The 27,986-nt window shown below is 38.0% G+C and overlaps 3 protein-coding genes across 3 annotated transcripts; 1 reads left to right on the top strand and 2 right to left on the bottom strand.

The window, feature by feature from the left end:
• Positions 1–643: 643 nt before the first annotated feature.
• LOC125124442 (olfactory receptor 5M11-like) lies at positions 644–6,597 on the bottom strand. The gene is made up of 2 exons (XM_047774552.1): positions 6,591–6,597; positions 644–1,620 (listed from the first exon to the last, which is right to left on the bottom strand). The coding sequence occupies exons 1-2, from the start codon at positions 6,595–6,597 to the stop codon at positions 644–646; spliced, it is 984 nt and encodes a 327-aa protein (XP_047630508.1).
• A 1,441-nt stretch (positions 6,598–8,038) lies between these two features.
• LOC125123996 (olfactory receptor 1030-like) lies at positions 8,039–8,978 on the bottom strand. The gene is given in 2 exon segments (XM_047774174.1): positions 8,039–8,611; positions 8,613–8,978. Coding segments are annotated over 2 exon segments (939 nt in total).
• Positions 8,979–19,929: 10,951 nt separating this feature from the next.
• LOC125124441 (olfactory receptor 1030-like) lies at positions 19,930–22,756 on the top strand. The gene is made up of 2 exons (XM_047774551.1): positions 19,930–19,935; positions 21,785–22,756. The coding sequence occupies exons 1-2, from the start codon at positions 19,930–19,932 to the stop codon at positions 22,754–22,756; spliced, it is 978 nt and encodes a 325-aa protein (XP_047630507.1).
• Positions 22,757–27,986: the final 5,230 nt, after the last annotated feature.

The following is a 27,986-nucleotide window of genomic DNA, read 5'->3' as shown; positions in this document are numbered from 1 at the left end:
GCAGAGGTAGGTCCCTACAGACAAAGACCACACACTATACCCACAGACACAAGGTCTAGGAAAAGAATGATTGTTCTAGTACTCTCACTTCCTATTCCATACAGGCCAATACACAAGACTGCTCATAAGAAACAGAAAATTACTATCCTGACTCAAAATTTCTAGTTTTACTTTGTAAGTCAGGGGATGCCTACAGAAGGCTGTACTTCTTAGATTCCCAGACATCCCAAAATAGATGGTAACAAAAATAGAATAAATCCAAGGAACTAAGCTGAGAGCATGTTTATTCTGTTTATCATTTTAAAAAGTAAGAGCATACCAGTGTTGCAGGGAATACCAAGCATAATTTTCACTTAGAGCAGGGCTTCTCCAAATGTAATGTGTATACAAAATACCTAAGATTCAGTAAAATACTGACTTAAACATAGTGGATCTGAGGAGCAAAATGCAATTCTTCAATTCTAAATATCCAAACTAGTGCTATTTCTACTGACCCATGGACAGCATATTAAGGGCAAGGATCTAGAATAATAAATAAGTGCAGACTGTTTACTCAGAGACCCGAGGATTTTTGAAACATGGCCAGAAAGAACTTGAAAACTCATCACAAAAATCCAAAGACATTTGAGACAAGGGATTGGAATTATGGTTTATTGAAAATGGGAGGCACTACCATCTTAGTGACCACATTTCTACTGAGCACGCTCTTCAAAGCGTGTTTTACATCTTTGTTCCGCAGGCTATAGATCAACGGATTAAGCAGTGGACTTACAAAGGTGTAGAAGACAGCTGTGATTTTGGATTCTTCAACGGTCTGCTCTGTGGGTGGTCTTACGTACATGCAGAAGAGGGTGCCATAAAAGAGGGTTACACCCATCATGTGGGAACCACAGGTGGAGAACGCCTTGCGTCTTCCCTCTGCCGATTTGATCCTGAGGACGGTGGCAATAATGAAGGCATAAGACACCAGGATGATGGCGAGGGAGGTGGAAAGGTTGAAACCAGCTGATATGAGCATGGCATGCTCTTTGACATAGGTATCAGAGCAAGAAAGCTTAATGAGTGGCGGGTCAGCACAGTAGAAGTGGTTGATGATATTGGAGCTACAGAAGGTCAAGCGGAAGGTCAGGATGGCCTGGAACAGCCCATCTGAGAAGCCATAGGCATAAGGAAATGTGGCCAAGCACAAGCAGACACGCCTGGACATCTTAACACTGTAGCGCAAAGGGTTGCATATGGCCACATAGCGGTCATAGGCCATGGCTGCCAGCATGTAAAACTCAGTGAGGAGCAGCGCTATGAAAATGTAACACTGTGCAAAGCAGCCAGCAAATGAGATGGTCTTCTTCTCGGAGAACAGAGGAGTCAACATCGGTGGGGTTGCGTTTGAGGAGTAGCACAAGTCCACGAAGGCTAAGTTGGTGAGGAAGAAGTACATGGGGGTGTGAAGGCGAGGGTCCAGTCGGATTAGCACCATCAAGCCCAGGTTGCCCAAGAGGGTGACAAGGTAAACGACCAGGAACAGCATAAAGAGGAGAGGCTGGAGTTCTGGGCGACCTGTGAGCCCCAGGAGGATGAATTCTGTCGGCGCACTGGCATTGGTGATGGGCACTTTCTTCACTGGAAACACAAGCCATCAAAGCAGACGTGGAGGTGAACAACTTATCACTGACTGTGAAAGGATTGTTCTCTACACTTCAGGTGCCATTCAATGAATACTACCACAAACTAATGTTTTATTTCTACTAAGCCATTAGTTCAACATCCTTATTTCTGAACCACTATTATATTTCTATCTCCTACCTGTGTGATTATGACTTTTATAGTGTGATTCTGGGAACATACATATAGATATCTGTATCTCTGTACTCACCTAGTGGCGAGTGGCTGGGGGGTTAAGTGGGGAGGCAGGCCAGGGTGGGGGAGGGGGGAGAAGGGGAGAGAGTCCTGGGAAACAGAAAAAAGAAAAGGATAGAGAGAAGGAGAAAGAAGCCTGATGACAAGGGTTAAGCCCTGGCAAGATTATACTAGAGTGGAACTCAGCTTAATAGACTTGCTATCTAGATGAATTTTCTAATTACGAGGAAATGGAAAAAGACTTTGTTTCAGAAGGAAAAAAATGGAAATAAAGTTAACAGCAAACTTTTAGCAAGAATTCTTTGGAAGATTGTCCTTACACTTCTTTTATTAAATTCCAAACTATGAAAACCTATTGAAACTATAGATAATCAACTAAAATAAATGTACAACTGCAATATCTTACATAAAAAGATCCACAAAACAATGTGTAAGGAGTTCATAGATTGCCTGTTTCTAACAAAAAAAAACTCTTGTGTATTTCTAACAAGAACTCAACTCTCTCCAATGCCTGAAAATGTCCTCACATTTGTGAGGGGTCTGCAGAATGTTTGCCTTTCTCAATTCTTTTGCACCAGTGACACATCTGTACAATATTTCTGGGAAATTCAATAGAAATTTCAATAAGCCTGTTGTCTTGGAAATCAGTTGAGGTTCAAATTCTCCTGTTAAAAATGTATTTTGAACAAAGAGGATAAAATTTGTGGGCCTCCATTTGAAACTTTACTATAAGCTCCCTTTGACTAAAAATAAAGAAGGTAGAAACACAAAGACTTACTTCTGCTTTGAATAGGCACCTATTTTCTCAGCCTCTGATTGAGGAAGTTCATTGGTCCTCTCTAAGCTGAAAAACTTAGTCGCATTTCTAGTAGGAAATGGGAGGTAGGAAGCTGCTTTTAAAGCAAATCTCCGAAGGATGTAAGAGCAACATAAATGAGTATGACATGGGAATAACCATTCTCAGGATTAACTGGAACACTTGGGATCAGAAAGCAAATCACATGCCTCAGTTGTGATTTCTCCATCATTTCAAATAACTATTTGCCCAAGGAACTTATGTGGAACGCACACATGAAATTTCAACTTGAATTTTTTTTTTTTTTTTGTCTTTTTGCTATTTCTTGGGCCGCTCCCGCGGCATATGGAGGTTCCCAGGCTAGGGGTCGAATCGGAGGTGTAGCCACCAGCCTACGCCAGAGCCACAGCAACGCGGGATCCGAGCTGCGTCTGCAACCTACACCACAGCTCACGGCAACGCCGGATCCTTTAACCCACTGAGCAAGGCCAGGGACCGAACCCGCAACCTCATGGTTCCTAGTTGGATTCATTAACCACTGCGCCACGATGGGAACTCCTCAACTTGAAATTTTGATGATTGTCTGATTTTTTTTTTCTTTTTACAGCTGCACCTGCAGCATATGGAAGTTTCCAAACTAGAGGTCTAATCGGAGCTGCAGCTGCAGGCCTACACCACTGGCACCACAAAGCCAGATCCAAGCTGCATCTGCAACCTACATCACAGCTTGCAGCAATGCTAGATCCTTAACCCATTGAGTGAGGCCAAAAGGTGAACCTTCGTCCTTACAAACACTATGTTGGGTTCTTAACCCACCAAGTAAAAATGGGAATCCTTCTTTTTCTTTAAACCCAAACTCTCCTTTCCAATATCCAGAGCTCTTATGAATGTCTTTCCTGATGAACATCAGTGTCTTGGACAGGGTCAGGCATGAGCAGGGATGTGACACAGACAAGGTAATTGGCAAACACCTTTCATGTAGGCAATTTAATTGATTCCTCTAAATAACTCTTAGAGGTAGGGACTCCAACCTGCACTTTCAGCTAAAGAGCCAGAGGTTCCACTAAGGAACAGTAAACCCTGGGCCACATGGATTGAAAGAGACAGGGTAGGATTTGAATTCCTGCCTTCACATACCCAGTTGACGACTTTTTCAACTGCAGGTAGCTTCCCATCTCTCAACCTAAAGTCATAGTTTGTCCTTCACCCCTTCACCATTTTTTAAATATTTCATTAGCTTTCCTTCTCCTCCTCAGATTCCAGTGTGTCCTAGCACTGACTAAAAGGCTCAAATTGAAGTCCTCTCCAATGATCCTTTCTCTGCCTCCACAGAACTGGGTTTGACCTCCATCTTCCATGCTGTCTTACCACTCTGCACCACGGTTGGCTCACACGCTCTGTTTTAGTTATCTGCTAACTTGTCCATTGCCATCACTAGATCACAAACTCTTGTGAGTAAAGACTGGGATCTCCACAGCTAGCACACACCCCGAGATAATAGCTGATCAATAAATTCTTGCTGAATGATTTAAGGAGTGTGCAATGTGCATTTAATTCAGGGAATGTACAACAAATTTTGGTTATCCTCCCTCAGATAACTCTACTTCTTATTGAATGCATTTCTTCATTCCTCAAAAATGAAAGTCTATGGGGAGATGATATGGGATGAGAGACTCTCTGGTTTAAAAAACACAGGAAAGAAGACAAATAGGAATAATAATTAGATATAGGTAATAGGCATTGAATACTTAATATGTGCCAGGCATTATTAGCTTGATGACTGTACAAGCATTAGCTGAATTAATCCTCACAAATTCTATGGGGTTTTAGTGGTATCACCTTCATTTTATAGAAGAGAAACTGAAGCCAGTAGAGGTTAATTAATTTGTCTGATATGTATAGCTAATAAATTGTAAGGCTGAGATTCAATTAGGCCAATCAATAATCTTGACATCATATTGTTTAGGAAAGAAACGTGACAAGCTCACACAACGCTATGGACTCTCTGAGTACAGCAGCATTCGTTCAACCAGTAATGCATCCATTCATCCATATAGTTAACAAATATTCAGAGAAAACTTTCTATTTGTCACCATACTATAAATGCAGAGGTGTGTAAGAGAAAGTCAAAAGATGGTTTGTGTCCTTAAAGTGTTTTGGTTTCGTGGGTGGGGGGGGTGAGCCATGGAAGTTATAAAATCAGGTTTTAGATTATCAAGAATTAGTGAAAGTCATGTTGGAAAGTGAAAGGTAGTAGAGCTTTCACTACTCAAATAGCTATAATGCAAGGGGCATGGTGATTTTTAGGTCAATAGATGTTTACTGAAAACCATTTTAGGTTTTCGGGAAAATGCTAACTTTGATCAGTGAGCAAAGCCAGACATACACCTGGCCGTTATAAAGCTGAAAATCCTGGGTATAATATAACAATGAATCAGTCATACATGTAATGTTAAAATTATAGTGGTGGACAGTTCTACAAAGTTATAGGATGTTGTGAGAACATACACTAAGAGGATAGGACTTCAAGAGATCAGCCAAGGAGACACTGAAAATGCAGAAGGATAAATACAACTAAATTCCAACAAAGACAAAAACTGAAACTGACAATCAGAAAATTTTTAAAAAAGACAGAGAAATAACAAATAATCTGGGAGTGCAACTATCTGTATAACCAAACTAAATGAAGCCAGAAAATGAAATATTTTTAAGTACTGAAAACAATTATCTGTTTACATTCATACCCAAATAAATTCTTCTTTGAGGATGAAAGTTAAGACAAGAAAATCTCAGACAAGTGAAAACAGAAAAACTTTCACTGAAGGAACTGATTAAGGGTTTATATCACACAGAAGAAAATTAAATCATGCACGAGGATTGGGTGCAAAGAGAACAGTGAAAGAATCACTGACAAGTTCACTAAAGTTAAAGAAACAGTGATATTGGATAATATTAAATACAAGTATAATTGTAATTACACATAATATATAATATCTAAAACTCATGATTAAATAATAATTTATTATGAATGATTTATTCTAAACTTACAAATGACAGCATATAAATTAGTAGCAGGACATAACCAGATTAAAAATATCCTAAATTTCTTTTACTATTTCATAGAAAAATAGACTTACCAATCAACAGAGAGTTTAAGTATGAATATTAAAATTTAAGGTACTTTATTAAAATCAAATATGTAATAATCAAACAGGAAGTAAAAAGAAAAGAAACTTAGAAAATGCAATTTAATTCAGAGTAGGTAATGGGTAAAAAGGCATAGGAAAAATTTGTAAAAAGCACAAAATACACTGTTAGAAAGTCTTCTGTTCCTAAGTATCAATATTCACAGTAAAATAAGAAACTCCATGATTAAAAGAACTCAGGGCCTGAACATAAAAGTGTGTTGTTCATAGGGAAATAAGTCAGATAAAAGAAAAACAAATACTGTACAATATCATTATATGTGGAATCTGAAAAATCAAACAAAATAGTAACTATAAAACTATGAAAAAGAGAAATAGATTTGCAGATATAGAGAAGAAACTACTGGTTACCAGTGGGCAGAAGGAAGGGGGAGGGACAAGATAGGTTTAGAGAATTAACAGGTACAAACTACTAGTAATAAAATAAATGAGCTACAAGATATATTGTCCACCACAAGGATGTAGCCAATATTTAATAAGGACTATAAATGGAGTATAACTTTAAAAATTGTGAATCACTGTGTTGTCCACCTGAAACTTACATAATATTGTCCATCAACTATACCTAAATTTAACAAAGGGTAGAAATACATATAACAGGTGCCCACTAACCAAAAACAACTAAAAAATACTGCTGAAGATCTACGAAGTTCAGAAAAGACTTTTAGATTTTAAGCATCAGAGACGGATTAGAAACTATAAAGATAAAAGGAATAACACTATTTCAGTACCTGACATGGTCTAAGAATATAGCCTCAATGCTTAAAGAGAAAAATTACAAAAAGAAAGACACAAATCCACAAACATTTCTCTCAGGTTTTATACATGAAGCAATAAAATATTTGTAGAGATACTGGAGATCTGAGAAAAGAACAACAAACAACAACAAAATCAAGTAGACTGACCTAAGTGAGCCCTGCTCTGCTCAACTTCCATCTCTTTTCAGAGCCTTCCACCAACATAGGCTTCTCCATCTTAAATGGCTCAGGAAAATACGTCAAAAATGACAAAAAGTGTTCATGACATGGAGGGGTATGCAATATCTGAGTTTCTAAAATATCTGAAACAAAAGCAATGTTGTATGAAGACATTAATGATTAATTACACTTATACTAGTGGTCTTTATATCAGTTTCTATGTTTGGCTGCATATTAGAAATAGTTCATAACCAAAAATAAACAAAAGCTGAAACCACAAAATCAATTTTAAGAAATAGAAACATATTGATTAAAAAAAAAATTAAAAGAAACCATTAGGAGCTCCTCCTGTGGCACTGGGAGTTAAGAACCTAGCATTGTCACAGCTGTGGCATAGGTTGCAGCTGCAGCTCGGATTCCATCCTTGGTGCAGTAATTTTCATATGCTGCGGGTATGGCTGAAAAAAGAGAAAAAAAAAACAATTTAAAAAATAATGCAGGAGTTCTCTCTGAGGCTCAGTGGGTTAAAAACCTGTCAGTGTCCATGAGGACTTGGGTTCAATCCCTGGCCTTGCTCAGTGGGAGAAAGATCTGGGGTTGTTACAAGCTGTGGCATAGGTCACAGTTGAGGCTTGGATCCAATGTTGCTGTGGCTGTGATGTGGGCCTCGGCTACAGCTCTGATTTGAACATGAGCCTGGGAACTTCCATATGCTGCAAGAGCAGCCATAAAAAAAGGAAAAAAAATTAAAATTAAAAAAATACAAAGGAAGTTTGGCATTTTCATCAAAACCCTCTTGGAGTAATAACCGGAGATTCCTCGGGATTTTCATTGTTATATAACTTGAATAAAAGAAAAAAAATAATGCATGTTATAGTTGACAAATTTCTGGAAAATAGTTTGGGAATCATTAAGCCCTGAAAATCTAAATTGTCAATGCTGTAGCATCATTTGATAATTCCCTGTTTATAACTCGGTACACATATGAGTACTCTGGATAGAATTACCTGTCATTTACCTGATTTTATAGAGCAATCATAATGCTTTCTGATCTTATCTTTGAATTTCCATGTGGTATTTCTTTTAAATAGACTGAGACAACATGAGCCAATGATTGGACACATTCATCTAAATCTCATAGGCAAATTACAAATGACAAAATAATACCCAATGACAAAAGGTGATTTTTTTAATTTAACATGCTCACACATTGTTCAGGGGAATACAGATATAGTTACATCATTGTGACTAAAATGTTTACCCTATTTGACAAACAATTTCCTTTGAAACATTCTCCTTATTGCTCCTTTAACATCTTTGTTCCGAAGGCTATAGATCAAAGGGTTTACCATGGGACTCACAAAGATATAGAAAACAGCTACAATTTTCCCTTGTTCTACAGATGCGTCAGAAGGAGGTCTCAGATACATGCAGAACAGTGTCCCATAAAACACAGTGACAGCCGTCAGGTGGGACCCACAGGTGGAGAAAGCCTTGCGCCTCCCCTCGGCAGAGCGGATACGCAGAATGGCTGTGAAAATAAAAATGTAGGAGATGAGGATGATGGTGAGAGAACAGGTGAGGTTGAAACCAGCCACCACAAACATGGCGGTCTCTTTGACATATGTATCTGAGCAGGCTAGGACTAGGAGAGGTGGGTCAGCACAGTAGAAGTGGTTGATTTCATTGGGTCCACAGAAGGAGAGGCGGAGCATCAGGATGGTCTGTGCTAGACCATTGGCAAAGCCATAAATGTAAGGAGTAGCAACAAGAGCCAGGCAGACACTTTGGGACATTTTGCTCCCATACAGCAAGGGTTTGCAGATGGCCATGTAGCAGGTCATAAGCCATCAGTGTGAGCAAGTAATAATCTGTGATCACCAGGGCAATGAAAAAGTGGAACTGTAGGAAGCAACCAAGAAAGGAAATGGTTCTTCTCTTGGAGAAGAAATGAACCAGCATCTGAGGAGTGACGTTAGTGGCATAGCAGAGATCTACAAAGGCGAGGTGGCTGAGGAAGAAGTACATTGGCATGTGAAGTTTTGAGTCACTTCTGATTAACAAAATCATGCTGACATTGCCGATTACTGTGATAAGGTAGATGACGAGGAATACCACAAAAAGAAGAGGCTGCAACTCGGCTCGATCTGTCAGTCCCAGGAGAATAAACTCGGTCACCGCTGTATGGTTGTTCTTTAACATTATTTGCTTAGCGTCAAATGAGGGCTAAAGTAAAGAAAATAAACATGCATTTGTCTTTTGTTATTTTGCCCGCTACTCACAACATGTCATCTGATACATACTTGTAAATACATACATACAAACTTGTAAATACGTGTGGCATAAAGAAATAGCCTAGGGGTCTCCAATGTGGCTTGTTGCATTAAGAATCCGACCGCAGCGGCTCAGGTTGCTGCAGAGATGTGAGTTAGATCCTGGCCCTGGGAAGTGGCTTAAAGGATCTGGCACTGGGGCAGCTGCATTTTAGATCGCAGCTGCAGCTCACGCTCAGTTCCCGGCCTAAGAACTTCCATATGCTGCTGATACAGCCATTAAAAAGGGGGAAAGAAAAAAAAGAAAAGAAAAAAGAGCCTAGTCAGCATGTAATTGATGTGTTCAACATCTAAATTAATATAGAGCTCCTTTATATAAAAGAAGTCATAGTTTTAAATGCTTTTCTGCAAATCTTTTCATATTTGAAAAGGCTTTATCTTTTCTGCAAATACCACTATCGTAAATTGTTTACTTACGGTCCCCTTAAACATTGATGTTCTTTGAAATTATGACCCTTTGTTTTTCAATATACCTTCTGATGTAGTATCAGAAGCACAGGACATTGAAGCTCTGGTGCTTTCACAGATGAAGGAAGTAAAAGGAAGTGGAACTGACATGTGACACAGATCCTTATAGAACCAGGGTCTGTCTACCTGCCCTTCTAAACTCAAGGTCATTTTCAAGCAGGTCCCTCACCCTGTAGTGCAAACACTTTCTCACCACACTTGTCTATCTCAATGGCCCTCATATACCAAATCTTACTTATATTTTTAGACTCAGCTCAGGAGAGGCTTGGATTTACATAATATAGAGAATTGTTAGGGGCAAAACTTGGTACATGGGACACAAAAATCAATGTTTTTGTATAAAAATAAACATGTAGTACATAAACAATACATAATATATATGTGTGTAAGTATATACTCACACATTTTCAAAGTATTAAATTTTCAGGAGGGGGATACTAATTAGGGGAAAAATAATGTATTAAAAGTCTCCCTGGTTGAGTAGCTGACAGTTATTTTAAAAAGATTGACTATATATACCCCCAATTCCTAATGACTTTTGTTGTAAATCTACCTCAAGTTAATTCATGCAAAACATAACCTGAATTAAAGTTCTTTAAAACATGTTAAATATCATATTGATAATAATAATTGCATTACCCATACAACTGAGGCAGTATATAAGAAATCATAGAGGAGTTCCTGTCGTGGCGCAGTGGTTAACGAATCCGACTAGGAACCATGAGGTTGCGGGTTCGATCCCTGCTCTTGCTCAGTGGGTTAACGATCCGGCGTTGCCCTGAGCTGTGGTGTAGGTTGCAGACACGGCTCGGATCCCGCGTTGCTGTGGCTCTGGCGTAGGCCGGTGGCTACAGCTCCGATTCAACCCCTAGCCTGGGAACCTCCATGTGCCGCGGGAGCGGCCCAAGAAATAACTAAAAAGAGACAAAAAGAAAAAAGAAAAAAGAAATCATAGAGTATATCTCCCAACATTTGTGCAGTATAAAAATGACAATGAAGACCATTATGGAAAAAAAAAAAATCTGTATTTTCCTTCAATAGCAGATAACCAGCTATGTCAATATGTCAATGTTACACTGACTCTTGTTAATAGCTGTAGTGCCTAAGATGGACATAGGTCACTTTGTGAGGCCTTTGTTTATTGTTTTGCTTTTTTGCTTTCAGTTTTTAGGGCTGCACCCACTGGTACCTGGGGGTTCCCAGGCTAAGGGTCCAATTGGAGCTATAGCTGCTGGCCTATGCCCCAGCCCCAGCAACGCAAGATCTGAGCAGTGTCTGCAGCCTATACCACAGCTCATGGCAATGCCAGATCTTTAACCCACTGAGTGAGGCCAGGAATTGAACAGGCAACCTCATGGTTACTAGCTGGATTCATTTCCGCTGTGCCACAGTGGGAACTCCTGTAAGGCCTTTGTAAATGAATCACTCCAGCTTTCTTACCCCTTTGCAAAATGCAAGACAAATCACTTAAATCAATGAAATCATAATCCTTCTGTGGTTTTCTAAGTTCATACAATTATAATTGTCATAATAAGTAAATGTTCTTTTAGTTATGGGTTTTTTTTAACGTCTTTAATTTTTAAATCATTAATAAAGAGTCAAAATAATTAATATATTCACCCTTTTTTACTGTGAGGAATGAAGCTGTGCAAGCAATGGACATAATAGATCATTTAACAGAGTACTTTATGGCAATAACCTTCCTTAATAAAATAAAACACAATGTCCTACGTTACTGAGCAAGGAAAACTGAGAAAGAAGCATTCGTAGGTGGACAGAAGTGGCTCATGGGGCAAACAGGCTTTGCATCCTCAAGGATCACCTTCACCTTGAGGCTCTGTCAGGTGGCCTTTCATCTATTTCTTTTTCCATTATGATCCTACTTCACTGTATAGTTATAAATATTTGTACTCTGAGAAGAATGGCAGAATTTAAATCAAGACGTTTGCTAATTCACGACAATGTGTTTTGGACCACAATTTTATTCGTATTAATTAAAATGTTATCTCTAGATTTCAAAATACGTTTCAACAAAACTTAATCCTACCTATGAAAGAAGAGTGATCTCCCAATGACAGCACAGATACAAAGAAACCGAAGCGTTTATAACAGATTTGTTGCAGAGGGACCAACTCCCTATGGTTCAATTATTTCTAGCAGAATCTCATTCAGACTATAAGCAACCATTATAGTTTTATTGTTTCAAAACTTGGGCTCACCGAGGACATGAGTTTTTGCCACTCCCCAGTGTCATCAAGGAAGGAAATCTCCTGAAATGATGAAAGAGTGGGATTCTCTCTTTATTTTAATTTGTGTATGAATGTCTTGAATACTTTGAGTCTTGATTTGGGGGAAATAGTAAGTTCTCTTATTTACCACATGCAAGATAGAAAAGTGCACGGTATACAGAATAAGTTTTGGAGTGTGGAAAACCACTAGAATATCAATTAACAATTCTAGAATTTGAGCTATTTCCTGATTCTGAGTCTTGTTCTTTTCATTTTGAATATTATCTTTATACCCACAAAGGGAACATTGTGGATATAGCGATAATACAAATGTGCTGGTGATTCTTCCTTTATCAGCCTTCCCCACCCAGACCTGTTGCCTTTTCTCCTCTACTTTGCTTTCTCTACCTGGAATTTCATCCTTAGAGTCCATCAATAGAGCTCCTTTGGTGTCTACTTTCCATCTAACTTTGGACCTTGGGAGAAACCAGGAACATGTAAGAAGTAGGAAGAAGAAAAAAGCAGCCCAATTTGTTTTTGTATTTTCCCCCAGTTTCACAGGGAAAACTGCTTCTGAGTAACGTTCTTCCTGGTTCTAGCTCTCACTGGATTCCTGACAGTAGCCTCTGCCCTGGCTGCTTTGGGACTAGGATGGAAATTCCTTTCTGCAATTAGCCTCCAAGTGCTTCAGCTTCTCGACTGATTTCTCTTATCGTTGCTTGTATTCTGTCTTTTCATTAAATACTCTTCAGTTAAATCTTCTGAGTAGAAATTTTTTAAGGACGTGTCGGGACTCACATTAGATTGATTAGTTATTCAATAAATGTCACGGTGGAAGTTACAGCAGTAGGAATAATTATTCATTTTGTTAAAAGTTTAAAGATTTGAGATATTCCTGGCTTCACCATTGTTGGAGGTCCAAAGGGCCATTGAATCACCCTTCTTCTGGACGCTGGATCAAGTAAAGACTATACAAAGGATGCAGGTATTAATATTATTTGCCCTGTTGCAGGTGAAGTTGGATTCAAGGATGCAGCTTAGGCATGATTTGCTGTCCTTTTTCTCTGAACTGACCTCACCCAGGCATAGCAGAGCTGTGAGATAATCTGCTCCCCTCTTCCCTTTCCAGAGCTACAACTGGTCAGCATGTTCCACTGAGATGAGACATGTATGTCAGTCACATACAGAGGAAGAGCATGTTTTGTGTTGACAGCTAGGCAGCTGCAATGATCTTTTTCATACTCTCACCAATCTCCATTCACCCTACTAAGGTAGGTTTGGTGGTATATATGGAGAAGAATCTGAAGTTCTCCAAAATCTCTCCCCCTAAGGTCATTTAAAACCCTCTGCCTTAATCCTTTTTATCATAGTTCACACCCTCTTTCATCTGTGTACACATTCCAGAAATTTCTGTCATCCATGATTTGTCCCCTTTCATTCCCACTACCTCCCTTAACTAAATATTACCTTCTTGACTTTTTAACTATCTTAAGAGTCCAGTTTTCCACATGAGGAAGAAGAAAGAGGAGGAGGATGAAGAGGAGGAGAGAAGGAGGAAACAAAGGAATTCTTGCTATTGAAAAGAACTTCCAAGAAATTTGCAACAATAGTTGAAAAGTTTTGGGAGACCCCTTTTCTTGATTTGGGGTTTTCTTTGTTTATTTTATTTTGTTTTTTGGCCACAGTGAGCAGCAGCACCTTGATGTGGGATCTCAGTTCCCAGATCAGGGATTGAACTTGGGCAGCAGCAGTGAAAGCATTGAGTCCTAACCACTAGACTGCCAGGGAACTCCCTGGGAGATGTCTTTTCTTAAAAGCTGAAAACGTTTTATTAATTTATTTCTCCTATAAAAATTTCAAATTTAGGAAAGTGCTATGACTTTGAATTGCATGATTGAGAAAAACAGGTAATGATTCTGACCACGTTTTATCTCATCCTGTACTATCACACTATTAACCTAGTTCCAGACTCCATCCTTTTAGCTTGGAATATATGCACAATATATACACTTTACATATATATATTATATATATATATACACACACGCACATATAATGCATATGTATGTATATATACATGTGTGTATTTACGTATAATGAACATGCGCATACAAAATTCAGCAATTTTGAAAATTGTCTGAAACATAATTACCCATTAAACATCTAAACCCATGTGATTTGAATTGTTTGCAGAACCAGCCCAGAAATAGCTGAGAGAATGATAATTTAACTTGAAACCTAGCTCTATGTCCTTGGAAAAAAGTGTCTAATTTCTCCAATATTCAGGCTTTTCATCTCTAAGAAATAAGTTATACTATCTCTCGCACAGAGATATTGTAAGTATTAAAGAAGCTTTATTTTTCCTTGATAATAAATATGTGTATCTATTTTAAAGCATTTATCACACTTGTTTCTGGGATCTAATAAATATTCAACAGATGGTAGTAACTGTCAAACTAAGAGAGCTGCAAATGTATGCACTTTAACACCATAAAATATAAATAAATTGTGAAAAGGCAGCTTTTTAAATTCTCTGTAACCGCTTTCCTCTTCCACAAGAGTCCCAGTCATCTGAGCAGAGCTATGATAAAACTTTAAAGTATGTATTTTATAGTGAATCTACTATAAAATAATTATATTTGTTCAACCTGAATTTTAAAAAGTCAGAGAGAATTGCAACTACCAAAGGCATTTGTACAGAGTATGTAATGTTGAAGTTGATTGTAAAAAATGCCCATGAGGTCATTGTGGTACATAACATCAATGAGCAAATTCAAATTTTATCATGAACTTAACATATCATCTTAAGGGAAGAAATACAATTTCTTTTTTTTTTTTTTTGTCTTTTGCCGTTTCTTGGGCCGCTCCTGCGGCATATGGAGGTTCCCAGGCTAGGGGTCTAATCGGAGCTGTAGCTGCCAGCCTACGCCAGAGGCACAGCAACGCAGGATCCGAGCTGCATCTGCGACCTATACCACAGCTCACGGCAACGCCGGATCCTTAACCCACTGAGCGAGGCCAGGGATCGAACCTAAAATCTCATGGTTACTATTTGGATTCGTTAACCACTGCGCCATGACGGGAACTCCCTGAAATACAATTTCTTAACTACACTTTAAAATGTAATTTCTGGAGTTCCTGTCATGGCTCAGCGGTTAATAAACCCAACTAGTGTCCATGAGGATGCCAGTTCAATCCCTGGCCTTGCTCAGTGGGTTAAGGATCCATCGTTGCCGTGACCTGTGGTGTCGGTCACAGATGAGGCAGATCTCATGTTGCTGTGGCTGCAGTGTAGGCTGGAAGCTGTAGCTCCCATTTGACCCCTAGTCTGGGAAACTCCATGTGCTGCAAGTGCGGCCCTTAAAAAAACAATAAATCAATCAATAAATAAATGTAATTTCTTCTAACCAATATATTTAATGAGGGATTTGACAATAACATGTATTTAGGACTAAATGTCATAAAACATGAGATAATAATATTATAGGATAGTTTTACCCATGTCAATAAACCAACTCAACAGATAAGCATTTTCAGAATGACAAATTAAAGAATTTATATGGCCTTTGTCCCCCCTAATCTGTAGGGTCTTTGCCCACCTGACAAAAAGTGCTTTTATGTGCTTTATATATTCATTCTTTGCATGTTTATGGCAACATATATATATATATATATATATATAATATTTATCTCATCTTTTCAGAAAAATATATAATATATATAGTGTATTTATCTCTTATCTTTTCAGAAAAATATTAATGACCAATAGCTTTAATCATCATATTACTAGAGTTGTTATGTCAAGATATAATTACATGTAGACTTGTGAAGAATGGTTTTCCTTGAAAGAGGAATTTTGGACTTAGTCATTTATTTAAATAAAGTCTTAGTTGATCTTTCTTTTTAGCTAAATGCTCAATCCTCATAGTTTAATGCTTTTCCCCGTCATATGACTAATGAGGCCTCCCAGCATGGGGAAGAGAGGCTTTAAGCTGCATCCATTATTTGTGTGCTTCTCTCTAGTATCTCTTGGCCTCTCACCTGCATGGTTCCTCTGCCCTGCTGCTATCCACCAGCACAAGTGTGTCTTGGGGTCATTACTCTCTCGGTTGGACAGAGCCTGCTAATTTTCTCTGCTGGCCCAGCTGCAGCTTGGCTCTTGAGGGAATTATGGACTCTGTTTAGGGTCTTTATATTCATCGGGACCTGGTCTAGGAAGTCTACTGTACAGTGGTCCACTTCTCTGGTACAACATGTCTTCATCATCAAATTCTAGCTGTTTTCATATTTCTACATTAGGAAGACACTGGAAATTTGGAAACCAGGTTACTGGTTATGCCCCATGGAAACTAAAGTTACTGTAGGAGCATTAACTCAGGTCCAAGCATGAACTGCTTAAGTAAGCTGAGCCCAAAGTTGGCTTTGCTTTGGCTGTCCAACAAATTGACTCAAGGCTAAAGTCTACAACAAGGAGATTGGGACACCCAGTCTCAGAGAGATCTCCTAAGCCCTTGAATAACCTTTTGCTATTTTTTCTATTGATTGTTAGTATTTCCATGCTGAAAGGCATGACTTAGGGCTCTTTAATTTTTTTCTGTCATAATCAACATTTTTTAAACCTCAAGCATAAAAGATGAATGGAGTTTGGAAAAGAAAGATTGGTTTAATCATACAGAAGATGTAAGACTATTTTCCTATTTTTGTTGTTATCTGTAATAGCATTCTTATAAACCTAAGCAGAAATAATAGGATTTGTCTCTGATTTCAAATACTAGTGTAGACAAGACCTAAAAGGAAATAGTATATGAGTTAACAGTTATCAAGAATCATAAACTAAACATATCTACATATAAGTGGTCTAAGCTAATACATCTACTTGAACTAATTTCATGTAAACTAACTGTTTATTAGATCTGAGAGTTTAAAAGCTGATTCCCCTGCAACTTACTCTTTAGTTCATGAGATGAAATTACCTTAGATTACCAGTGAAAATGAGGTAAGGTACCGTTTACATGAAAAACCACTAATTCACACTCCTCTGTTTATCATCACCGTTTGGTATTTATTCAGTAAGTCTTCACTACATTTTACCTATGAACCCAAATATTTACAGATTGCAACTGGAGAAATCAAATGAAATTGACATAAAGATTGTCTTCAGACACTTACTATCCTTAAAAGAAATAGAAAAGTTATGAAAGGAGACAAGGATCATGAAAGAGGCAGAGAAAGAGCCGTGGGGATTCAGAAGACGGAAACATTATTCCAGCTGAGGATAAGGTAAGAAGAGATATTTTATTACAAAGAATGGGAGAGCGTTTCGGCCGCCTGAGAACTACTCCCAATGTCAAAATTGGGACTATGCGCTTTTACATTTACTAAAAGACACTGTGAGCTTCTAATGATCAACCCACACATTAAGATCCTGTTCATTAGGATGTGACTTTTGTAACCACCTCCAGAGGGAGTTCTAATAACATCTCCTAGGTAACTTCTTGATGAATGCTTCAGGGATGAGCCTCGCCCCACTCCCCTCCCCAGGTAGCCATTCAGGTATAAATCCTCCAATTTGGGGGACCTCTAAGGAACCTAAGAAACCACCATTCCTTCACAGGTAAGTCTGACGATTCTGAAAACCAAGAATTCATAAGAAATATTTTTTGATTTCTTACTATTTCCTCTTTCGAACATAAAAATGCAATGAGTAGTGACTAGCATCTTAGAATTTGGCACAAGAAAATATACTCCCACTCCACATGTTCCTAATGATTTCAAACACTTATTTTTTGAGAGGAAAGTGTAAAGGGATTTGGGTAAATGAGTGTTAGGTTAAATGCTGTGAGTGTGGCCCTAAAAAGACAAAATAAATAAATAAATAAATAAATAAATAAATAAATAAATAAATAAATAAATATATAAAATGTCTTCTTCATTTGAAAGTATTTCTCAGGTTTTCCCAATTTAGTTTTGTATTGAAATATGATAGCTTTGGTGTATCCAGAATCATCAAAACAGGTTTACATTGTTTTATTCAAGGGGAATATTCTTTTCTCTACCGTATTTGTGTTCCTTCCAACACTGCTGTGAATTTTATTGAAATTTCAGCTGAATCATCCTGTTTGGCCAAGGTTCTTAGAAAAGACTGTATAGAGATTTAAAAATTTTTGGTTTTCTTCCCCCTGCATTGGTCATGGATCTTGTTTTATGTGTCTGGGTTTGTTTTTTTTTTTTTTCTTTTTGGCTACACCCATGGCATGTGAAAGTTTCCAGGCCAGGAACCCCAGCCACGGCAGTGACAATGCTAGATTCCTAACCCAATGAGCCACCAGGGAACTCCATGCATGGATCTTTAATTCTTACCTATGCTAAGTATAATGGTGATTCTTTTTAATAGTTCTACTATTTGAACTGTAATGATTTTATACATGTAGCTGTTATCTTCTTTTGGAATATCTTTCTCACTCTCATTTTCTCACGTACCTTCCTCATGAAATGAAGAGGACCTCAACAATTTGGAGTGCAGCCATATGGTGGAGATCCATGGCATCAAGCGCTGTGCGATTTAAGGGGGGGACTGAAAAGTTCTCAGACACCATTCAGCACAAGCAATGTGCACTGGTGTTTTTACAACTCTGAATACATTAGTGAGAATGAGAACAATAAATCTTTCTCTTCCACTCCCTCACTTCAGCTCCTAACTTGAAACATAATTATACTAAATCTTTTCACAAATGGTGTTTCTCCACGTGAATCCCAGAACTAAGCCCACAACCACATGTAATTAATAATAAAAGGGTGTTATCCTTGACAAAGTTTTCTTCCTTTTCCTTCTATTTCCAGAATGTAAGAAAACTTAAAGTCACAGAGTCTCTCAGAAAGATATTTTCTTTTCCAGCTTCCTAAAACCTAAAGAATGTTACAAGGGCTGAAATCATAGAATGGGATTTTTTTCCTTCATTATAGTTAATTAACAGAGTTCCTGTTTGGGCTGAGCATGTTGAGAACCCAACTAGTATCCATGAGGATGTGTGTTCTATCCTTGGCCCTGCTCAGTAGGTTGAGGATCTGGCTTTGCCATGAGCTGCAGAATAGGTCATAGACATGACTCAGTTCTGGCGTTGCTGTGGTTATGGCATAGGCTGGCAGATGCAGCTCTATTCAGTCCATAGCCTGGGAACTTCCTTATGCCATGGGCCGTGGGTGGCCCTAAAAAGAAAAAAAAAGTTAATTAACAAATGTCTGTATACCATTGATGACGATAATTCCATAATTAGGGGGTTTAGTGCAATGCCTCAGAATTCACTGAGAGGGGATGGTGTAAATTATCAGAGGGTAAAATTATAAGACTCCTTTTATTTAGATTAAGCATATCATCTCAATTGTTTTACTAAATTCTTCGGCCCTGGCTGTGCATTAAAACTTGTTAAAAATACACCAACTTGTGTACCCACCTCAGTTGAGCTGGAACCCAAGGATCAGTGATTTCATAGAAACTCCGCACATGATTCCAATGTGAAGACAGTGTCTGTAACCACTGATCTGAGTCTTAGATGTATGAATATATGATTTTAATACAGTAATAGAGTTCTCCATGTAAAAATGTGATCTTTCTGGAGTTCCCGTCGTGGCGCAGTGGTTAACGAATCCAACTAGGAACCATGAGGTTGCGGGTTCGGTCCCTGCCCTTGCTCAGTGAGTTAACGATCGGGCGTTGCCATGAGCTGTGGTGTAGGTTGCAGACGCGGCTCGGATCCCGCGTTGCTGTGGCTCTGGCATAGGCCAGTGGCTACAGCTCTGATTCGACCCCTAGCCTGGGAACCTCCATATGCCGCGGGAGTGGCCCAAAGAAATACCTAAAAGACAAAAAAAAATGTGATCTTTCTGTGTCCTCCTACCCTTGCAAAATTTGCTGTAGAGATAACTATAACTCCTTGTTTCAGTCAACATCCACCTGTTCCCAAAAGACCACCCTGCCATTTTTACCTGCCAGTTATCAAGGGCTTAAATCAGATATCATTATCACTAGATTGCATTATTATAACCACCCCGTAATGGTGCTTCCCTCCTGTACATTGTTTGCATGACATCTGGAGATGTTTGTAGTAACTCCATCTCTCTTACATCATGGAGGTAAGAAATCTACATGCCATGGAAAATCAATTAATGTATGTAAGTGGCAAAGTTACCTCACGAGTTCATCCATTTACTTAATGGATAGATGCTGCTTATTGACCATAATTAAAGTGTTTGCTCAGATTCTAGGGCTATACCGCACAAAAAGTTCCTGCCCCTATGTGGGCTCACATTCCAATAAAACATGAAACTAACAGCTATTTGTATAAATAAGTAATACTCTCAGAAGCAATAAATGATATGAGAAACAAAAAAATAGTTTACGATTAATCTGTTTTGGGGATGGAGTAACTGAGACAAGAGACCAGGCAATGCCTTTCAGTGTAGATGTTATTAGAAGTGAGATCTAAATGAAATGATGAAATGAGTCACTTAAAGGTCCCAGGGAAGAACACTCTAGGTGGAAGGAACAGTATGTGCAAAGGCCCTGAAGTAAGAATGTGGTCAGAATGTTCAAGAAACAGCTTGGGATAGACCATGATGGAAGATATAAGAAAGGGAAGGAATACACATATCCCTTTCATACACACACACACACACACACACACATACACACATGCACACGCACACATACGCACACACATATTCCCTTTCATATATATATATATATACACACACACACACATACACACATGTATAGGCACATATGTATACACATGTATATGTATATATGTATGACTTGGTCACTTTTCTGTACAGTAGAAATTGACACAACATTGTAAATCAACTATATTTTGAATTTTAAATAATGAAAGAAACAGCAAAATGGTCAATATGGCAGGAGAAAAGGACTAAAGAGAAAGTGGTGGAAGAGTTTGAAAGACATTACACAAGTCCCTCTAGACTCTGGTAAGACGTCTAGATTTTAGCCCAAGTGTAGTGAAAAGTCTTGGACAACTTTACCAGATCAGCAGCATGATATTTTTATGTTCATAAAAGATGGCTTGTGTGGGAGGGTAGAAGCTTTCAAATGTGGAAGAAGGAAAATTATTAAGTAGCTTAAGCAAGAGCTAATTTTACTGTAGACCTGACAGGTGTGGAGAAAATGCTGCCAAGATATTTTAAGATTCAATACATAATGTGTTAAAGGTAGAGCAGATGAGACTTTCCTAGAGTTTCTTTATAAGGTGTGAAGTCAAAGGTATGAGATTAATTGCAATGTGAATCTAATATATAGCAAGTATTAGGGTAAGAAATAACCCAGATGACCAGTTCTTGATATAGAACAAAGGCAATGGGATAGAAAACATCAAAGGACCGGGAGAAGTTTATTGCTGCTGGAGAGTAAGGAAGAAATAAAGAAGAAACTGAATCTGAATAAATGTACAACAGGCTCTCACGAAGTATATGCCACTCCGATTGTGGAAGGTTTGCTTTTGGTGACAATGACAGAACCGATGTGAGAAAGGCAACCATTCTCTTCATTGCCCAATCGAGCATTTATGGCATAATCAGACGATGGCAGTAGTTATGGCTGAGTATCAGGGGTTCTGATTCTACAGACTAAAAAGGGATGCCAAAGGGCTAAATTGAATTCCATATGGGCTAGTTGAATTAAGATGGGTGTTGCAAAGATGCCAGCGCAGGTGGTGCATGAACTTCAAAACATATTTATCAAATATATCGTCCAGTTTTAATCAGCGCCACCAACCATCTGAAGGTATCTATTGAAACTCTTGCAATAACTTATTTGAACTTCTCTTCTCAAAACCAATTGGTTTTAGTGCTAATTGTGTCTCTTCTTGAACTGCATACAATTCGTTTCTCTTTTGATATCTGAAAAATAAATTCTGAAATACATATCTGAAAAATTATTCTTCTCTTAGTAGAGAAAATGAAGAGGAAGATATTTCCCCAACACAATGGCACTGAAGCAACTGAGTTTATTCTGCTGGGACTGACCAGTCAACCAGAGCTGCAGCCCATCCTTTTCGTGATGTTTCTCCTGATTTACCTCATAACTCTGACGGGGAACCTGGGGATGATTTTATTAATCAAAGTCACTCCCCAGCTGCAAACCCCCATGTACTTTTTCCTCACCCACTTAGCATGTGTAGATATTTTTTATTCTACTAATGTCTCTCCTCAGATGCTTGTTCATTTCTTATCCAAGAAGAAAAGCATTTCCTACGCAGGGTGTCTGGCCCAATGTTTTGTTTTTGTGACTCTGCTCCTTACCGAGTATTACGTGCTTGGTGCCATGGCCTATGACAGGTACATGGCAATCTGCAGACCTTTGCATTACAACAGCAGAATGTCCAGGCCACGTTGCATGTGCCTGGTCACTTTCCCCTACTTCTGGGGATCTACAGTGGGCACCATGCAGGTGATATTGACCTCTCGCTTGTCCTTTTGTGGGCCCAACACCATCAACCATTTCTACTGCGCTGACCCACCCCTCCTAATGTTGACATGTTCTGACACTTACATAAAGCAAACTGCCCTGTTTGTGTCTGCAGGGATTAACCTCACAGGTTCCCTCCTCATCATCCTCATCTCCTACTTTTTCATTTTCATCACCATTATGAGGATCCGTTCCCGTGAAGGGCAGCGCAAAGCCTTCTCCACCTGTGGCTCCCACCTGACAGCTGTCACGATGTTCTATGGGTCCCTTTTCTGCATGTATCTGAGACCCGCCAATGAACAATCTGTTGAACAAGGGAAAACTGTGTCGGTGTTTTGTATTTTCGTGAGTCCCATGCTGAATCCGTTTATCTATAGTTTGAGGAACAAGGATGTGAAACAGGCTTTAAGAAGAGCCTGTACAAGAAAACTTAGGACAATGGAGAAAAGTTCTATTTTAACAGTTTCCCAATGAAAAATAAGTCTGTAAAACAATCCAAAAGTATCTGTTGGTTCTGCCAACATTGGAATGAAATTATCTGGACTAGAAATAACATTCTGTTTTATTTCATTCTTGTCTTTTGGGGGGCCGCACCCGCAGCATATGGAGGTTCCCAGGCTAGGGGTCAAATTGGAGCCACAGCTGCAGGCCTATGCCACAGCCACAGCAACACTGGATTCTCAACCCTCTGAGCAAGGCCAGGGATCAAATCTGCATCCCCGTGGATGCCAGTAGCGTTCCCTAACCACTGAGCCATGACGGGAACTTCTAGCAATAACATTCTATATGCAGAGGTCAGGATCAATGAGAATCTAATGCAAACAAAGAATTGAGGAATTGTTTGGAAATGCTGATTGGTAGGAAAGAGCAACAGAAGTCAGCTGTTTATGATTAGGCAGGTTCAAGTTTTAGTCTCACTCAGGAATTCACTTCCTCTTTAATTAGCAGAGCAGTTCTTCCTTTTACTTCCTAGGTTACCAATGTTGAGTATCACTGAACTATTCTTTCCAGCAAATTGACGTGCATTACAGTATATTTCCTCAAATATGCTGTAACATATTCCCTAGGACAGATTACATATATTTATATTCTTTTCATGAAATTTGATTATCTTCTCCAAAAAAATTTCATGTCTCTAATTTTCAATATCTGTTCTGAATAAACTTTGGATTAATTTTTGGGTCTACTACTCTTGAGTGTAAAACTATATGGGTATTATTATTGCAACAAAAATACCTGATACTTTACATTTTAAGAACCAAATGATTTGTTTCCTTAGCGTCCTTTCATCAGACACCCTTATGAATGGGAGCGTCCCATGCCTAATATGTAATTTTTATTTCTTATGTAAGAGATTTAGATCATTTTGTCCCAACAATATTAACATTATTTCTGACATAATTTTAAGTAGTATCTTTCAGTTCTTGTCCAGCCACAAACAATTTTAAAATAAAAGCTATTCTAATACACATGAAATTTTGGTTTTAGTGTTTTGCAGCTAAATATGTGCAAGCATAATCCAGACTGCTTGATAATCTTTGAAATTGATTTTTACTTAAAAGCATAATACAACTTAACTTTGATACGGCATATGTAGTTCACCACTTCCTTTTAATACTTAGGGAATTTTAATTTTTTCACTTTAGGAAAATCTTTATGCATAGAAGTTATTACTTCCAATCAGTTATGTTAAGATAAATTACCACAGTTTTATTCTTGGGTGTCTTCATATTTCTTTTCTTTTTGGCCGTGGTCACATATGAAATCAACACCAACAAATGTGTACCCTAGTTTCCCTACATCCTTAATAACATTAGGAGTATCATTTTATTGTGTGAATATAGTAGATATAAATACAATATAGAAAGTATTCATGCAACAGAAACAAATGGAATCCAATTTTCTTTTCACTTTTTCTCAATTTTATAGTATAGTATCATAGCTACTGGGCTAGTGATATTTAATTTCAAGAAGAATAAATCCTTTATTTGGAGGAAATTTCTCTTGAGAAATAAATTTCTGTAAGAAAGAAAAATTTGGGTTCCAGATTAAAACAGTGAAGAGGGAGATAGTGATTCTCATGTGCCCTCATCCCTCACTCCTAAGACACACATAAAGATAGCTTTGTTAATGCCTGAAGATCTAAGTCTATTCCAAAGCACGGTATTTTTAAAGGGAAAAATAATAGAAGCTTTAATTAGGACTCTGGATGATCATTAATTTAATACTTTTAGAGAATAAGTTTTAACCCCTGCTTTTTCTTACTATCATATTTAAATTCTAATATCAATAAATAAAGATCTGTTAATTTTATATCTGGATCTGGATGAGTTTGTAAATATGCATTTGTTATTTATTTTCTTGCTTATAAAAGCAATAACTTTGAGTTCCTGCAGTGGCTCAGCAGAAACAAATGAGTCTGACTAGTACCCATGAGGATGCAGGTTCTATCCCTGGCCTCACTCAGTGGCTTAAGGATCCTCCAGCGTTGCCATGAGCTGTGGTGTAGGTCGCAGATGCAGCTTGGCTTGGATCCCGAGTTGCTATGGCTGTGGCTCACGCTGGCAGCTACAGTTCAGATTTGACTGGTAGCCTGGGAACCTCACATGCTGTTGGTGTGGGCCTAAGAAGACAACAAAAAATTTAAAGAAATAAATAAAAGCAATAACTCTTTACAAGGGAAAATTGGCGCATAGATATAAAGAATGAATTTTAATTTTCCTTAATCCTAGTATTTTACAGTTATATGTATTGAAGTATCCTTTTTCTGTAAATAAACTGCATGAAAAAAACATGGCCTTTTCTTAATTGGGAGCTTCTCTATTTTAATGTCTGTATAACATTCTAATGCAAAATCTGTCACGTGAGAGTGACATTCTCCCTTATGACCACAGCCAGCACCCCTTCCAGGGGTTCTAGTTACATCCATGCAGCCCCTACTCTGTCTGGCATCTGCCTGTGCGTAACTGTGTATTGAATGCAGGAAGTCCTCCCTTTGCACAGTGCTGTGGTCACTGAGATTCATGCAAAGCAAGGACATATTTCCCGGTTGTATGGGTACAATTAAGCAAGATCATGCAAAGTGACGGCTGCCTGTATTAGCATATCACTTGTTCATTTTCACTCAACTCTAAACATTGCAATGAAAATCTTTACCCAAGTTTCTTATTATGCCTTCAGCACATTTTTAAAACAGGACTGAGTAAAAGGGTAGAAACTTTTTTAAGACTCCCCAAAACATAACATTAAATGATTTCCAGAGAATTATGTATTATTATTTTTCCTGACATCACCAATGTACAAAAGGGCCAGGTATTTTGTTTGTTTGTTTGTTTTTTGTTTTCCTCTCAAATATAGATATACAAAATAGTATCTTAATTTGTATTTGTTTTTTTCTTTTTAGGGCCACACCCACAGCAGAAGGAGGTTCCCAGGCTAAGGGTCGAATCAGAACTGTGGCCACCAGCCTACTCCACAGCCACAGCAACACCAGATCTGATCTACGTCTGCAACCTACACCACAGCTCATGGCAACGCTGGATCCTTAACCCACTGAGCTAGGCCAGGGATCAACCCAAGTCCTCAAGGATACTAGTCTAGTCAGGTTCATTAACCACTGAGCCACGACTGGAACTCCTTAATTTGTATTTTTGATGACCAGTAATTTTAGTCATTAATTTTAACATTTGTTAATTTTTATTATTTTTCTATTCATAGCCTTCAACAGGTCATTGTTCATGTGATTTCTATAAACTTAAGTTTAATACTGTTTCCATTTTTTTCTGACCTGAGACAAAACCCTTTGTCAGTTTGGTGGGTGTTGCTTAATTTTAAATTATTTGAGCAAAATAATTAAATTATTTTAAGTCAAATTCAAGTGACTTTTCTATTGTGAATTGCTCTCACTCCTATAAAGCTGAGAGATTTTTTCTCAATATGAAATGTTTAATGCTTATTTTCACTATGATCAACACAAAAATTTTTCAGTAATTAAATGACTCACAGTTGAGGGTACATATGGGCAGGTCAATTCTTTTAGGAAACGGTTGTTGGAAAAAGGAAAATCCCATCACAATAAGACTGTATTTAGATACCTTTGTTGAAAAAATATTTTGCATTACAGACACTGAAATAATGCAAAATAAATGTTTATGTAAAAGTGTTCATAAATAAAAGCATTAATATCCTAAGTTTACTTAATTTTCTCCCCCATTCCATATATCTCCTCTCTGGGTCATGGGACCACACTATAGCAATATAATAGTAAAATATTTTTGCATTTTTCAAATAATTTACAATGAATATGTATTATATATATAGTCATACTTGATTGTTTGATTTTTATGTATGTGTGTGTATATAGATAGATATATCTCATAAACTGAACAGTGATATGCATTACTTCTAAGTTTTTTTGGTTTTTTGTTTGTTTGTTTGTTTGTTTGTTTGTTTTTTAGGGCTGCACCCATGGCATATGGAGCTTCCCAGGCTAGGGTCTAATCCAAACTGTAACCACTAGCCTACACCAGAGCCACAGCAATGTGGGATCCAAGCCGCATCTGCAACCCATACCATAGCTCACAGCAATGCCAGATCCTCAACCCACTGAGCAAGGCCAGGGATCGAACCCACAACCTCATGGTTCCTAGTTGGATTCTTAACCACCGACCCTTGATGGGAATTCCTACTTCCAAGTTTAAATCCCATCATGGCTCAGTGGAAATGAATCCCACTAGAATCTATTAGGATGCAGGTTCGATCCCTGGCCTAGCTCAGTGGGTTAAGGATCTGACATTGCTGTGAGCTGTGGTGTATGTTGCAGACAGGGCTTGGATCCCACACTGCTGTGGCTGAGGTGTAGGCTGGCAGCTGCAGCTCCCACTCAACCCCTAGCCTGGGAAGCTCTGTATTTCCCAGCTGCGGCCCCTACAAAGCAAAAAAAAAAAAAAAAGGATAACTAGAAACTCTGATTCATATTCTCCTGAGATAAATTTGAAAAGGACAAATTATCATTATGGAATTTCTCAGCTAGAAATTAAAACATACTTTAAATCTGCATAAACTACAATTTAATTTAAAATATATAGAGAGATTAGACAAAGATAAATAATGGATTAACTCATTGTACGATGAAGAAAATATCACAAATTAGTGAAATGATAAAACGTTGCTCAATAAACAGCAGGAGGGAATAGATTAACATATTAACATCTAAGAAAAAAGTTATACATAATATTACAATAGACAACAAAACTTTATTTAGAATATTAAATATGTTCCTATATGAGATGGCTGTGAAAAAATGATAATGTATTATAGATAATTGCTTATTTAATTTTAGAATGGAAAAAAGCCATAAGACAAATGAAAAATTATCAAGTTTTTTCCAAAAATGTAAATATCCAAGTGAGTAATCACTGGAAGTATCAAAAATGATCAATAAATTGAAATTATATACATTATTTGTTAAATATATATTTGAATTCTGTTTGAATGAAAACACATTCCTTTCCCGAGAATCTCAGATGACATAACAAAGAAGCAGACACGCTTAAATATTATTTTCTAATGTTAATAAATTTCAGTGAATGAATGTAACAAAATAGGAGTTCCCATTGTGGCGCAGTGGAAACAAATCAGACTAGGAACCATGAGGTTGCAGCTTCGAACCCTGGCCTCACTCAGTGGATTGAGGATCCCTCGT

This window comes from Phacochoerus africanus, chromosome 4 (genome assembly GCF_016906955.1).
Source record: "Phacochoerus africanus isolate WHEZ1 chromosome 4, ROS_Pafr_v1, whole genome shotgun sequence".
NCBI lineage: Eukaryota > Metazoa > Chordata > Mammalia > Artiodactyla > Suidae > Phacochoerus > Phacochoerus africanus.
Note: the sequence above shows the minus strand (reverse complement) of the source record. Positions and strands in the feature narration are given on the sequence as shown.